This window comes from Acomys russatus, chromosome 24 (assembly GCF_903995435.1).
Source record: "Acomys russatus chromosome 24, mAcoRus1.1, whole genome shotgun sequence".
In the NCBI taxonomy this organism is placed as follows: Eukaryota; Metazoa; Chordata; class Mammalia; order Rodentia; family Muridae; genus Acomys; species Acomys russatus.
The window spans coordinates 1,382,924-1,385,151 of NC_067160.1; the positions used below are offsets into that span (position 1 = coordinate 1,382,924).

The 2,228-nt window shown below is 38.6% G+C and overlaps 1 protein-coding gene across 1 annotated transcript; it reads left to right on the forward strand.

The window, feature by feature from the left end:
* Positions 1–732: 732 nt before the first annotated feature.
* On the forward strand, positions 733–1,608 carry LOC127207189 (olfactory receptor 8K5-like). Its single transcript, XM_051166558.1, has one exon. It carries the CDS (start codon positions 733–735, stop codon positions 1,606–1,608), a length of 876 nt encoding a protein of 291 aa, XP_051022515.1.
* The last annotated feature ends 620 nt before the right edge of the window (positions 1,609–2,228 follow it).

Consider the following 2,228-nt stretch of genomic DNA (forward strand, 5'->3'; position numbering starts at 1 on the left):
GACCACTTATTTTATTTTATTTTTAAATTTTTATTTATTTATTTTTATTAATTTAAACAGATAATAACTCAATTGTTCTCCCATCACTCACATCCCCCGTTCCTCCTACCCTCCCACTCCCACCCTATTACACTCCCTTTGGTCCATGTCTGAGGGGCCTCTCTTCCCCCACTTTATGGTGGAAGGCTAACAAGTCTCATCTTATTATTCTGACTATTCTTTCTTTGAGTGCCACCAGAGCTCTCCCTCCAAGGGGAGGTCGTCAAATATGGGGCATCAGAGCTCATGTCAGACTTAGTCATTAGAAACGATCATACTGAGTGAGTTAACCCAGAAACAGAAAGACTCACATGGTATATAGTCACATAACTGGACAATAGCCCAGGAGGCTAGTCTCATGTCTCATGGATGTCTTCACCTACCAGAAGATGGGGACAGATGTGAGGACATCCTACTGGGACTCCAGGTAAGAGATATAAAGGAGATGGGGAAATAGAAGGATCCAGAGGATCTTAGAAACCTACAAGAACATAGTAATGGGTGAATCAAGGCCCAGGGGTGTCTGCTCAAACTATTGCACTAACCAAGGACAATACAAGTAGTAAACACCAAACACCTACTCTGGTCTAGTCAGGTGACCACTTATTTTTAAAAGGAAGTTTTCATGCTAAACATAAAACTTAAAAGTTGAAAGCAATGTTTGCTTCTTTCTGGAGGATATAGTTGGCCGAAATGAGGCAAAAGAACACAACATCACTGCCTGTGTTCATCTTGATGGGAATCACACTGAACACAGAGCTTCAACTTCCGTTGTTTGCAGTCTTCTTCATCATCTATGCGGTCACTGTGGTGGGAAACCTGGGCATGATCATTCTGACTAAGCTGGACTCTCGCCTACACACCCCTATGTACTTTTTCATCAGGCACCTAGCTTTCATTGATCTTGGAAATTCCACCACCATCTGCCCCAAGATGCTGGTGGATTTTGTTGGGGATCAGAAAACCATTTCTTTCTACGCGTGTGCCACACAGTTATCATTCTTTCTTCTGTTTATTATCAGCGAATTCTTTATCTTGTCAGCAATGGCATATGACCGCTATGTGGCCATCTGCAGCCCTCTGCTGTACAGTGTGATCATGTCTCAGAGAGTTTGCAATGTGCTTGTGGGCATTCCATACCTCTACAGCACCTTCCAGGCTCTGCTGTTCACCAGTAAGATTTTCACACTCACTTTCTGTGGCTCCAACATCATCAGCCATTTCTACTGTGATGATGTTTTCCTGTTGCCTTTATTGTGCTCAAATGATGAAGAAATACAATTGCTGATCATATTGTTTTCAGCACTGAATTTGATCTCCTCTCTTCTGGTAGTCCTTGCATCATACGTTATGATACTGCTGGCCATTTGTCATATGCATTCTGCACAAGGCAGAAAGAAAGCTTTCTCTACCTGTGGGTCTCATCTGACAGTGGTTGCGGTGTTCTATGGGACTCTGCTTTTTATGTACTTGCAGCCTAAATCCACTCACTCCCTAGAAAATGATAAAATAGCCTCTTTGTTTTACACTTTAGTGATCCCCATTCTTAACCCCTTATCTACAGTTTAAGGAACAAGGAAGTGAAAAATGCCTTCAACAGAGTATTAAATAATCAATTTAAAATTAACACTTAATATTCATTATTATCTATCATAATAAATTATAATAAGATGAATTTTATTTTATAATATTCTATTATGTTTATATGTCACTAAGACAACTTGAATTTTTCACATTCTTTTCTTGTTTGTATGTTTGTTTATTTGTTTGTTGTTTTTTTCCAGATAAGGTTTCTCTGTGTAGCCTTGGCTGTCTTAGACCAGGTTAGATTCAAATTCTGCCTTCCTCTGCCTCCCTGAATGCTAAAAGAAAGGCATGTGCCACCATTCCCAGCTTTTCTCACGTTCCTTTTCTTTCACATCAACAAACTGTTTCATTTATTTATATTTCTATCCATCTTTTTAGAGGGTTTTCAATTTTTTTTGAGATTTTAATTATTTCCTACAAACCTTCCTATATACTTCTTCCCATTCTCCTTCAAAACTATTGCCTTTTCTTATCTGTTACTGCACACATATTTCTATATTTATAGGCACTAATATTCCTAAATACACCCTATTCAGTTTATGCAGTGTTACTTGTATATTTTTGCATGAAATTTTCCCTTGGCAAATTTTAATATTTAATTC

Coding starts and splice junctions, on each gene's coding strand:
- LOC127207189 (XM_051166558.1), top strand. CDS start 733: ATGAGGCAAAAGAACACAACATCACTGCCTGTGTTCATCTTGATGGGA.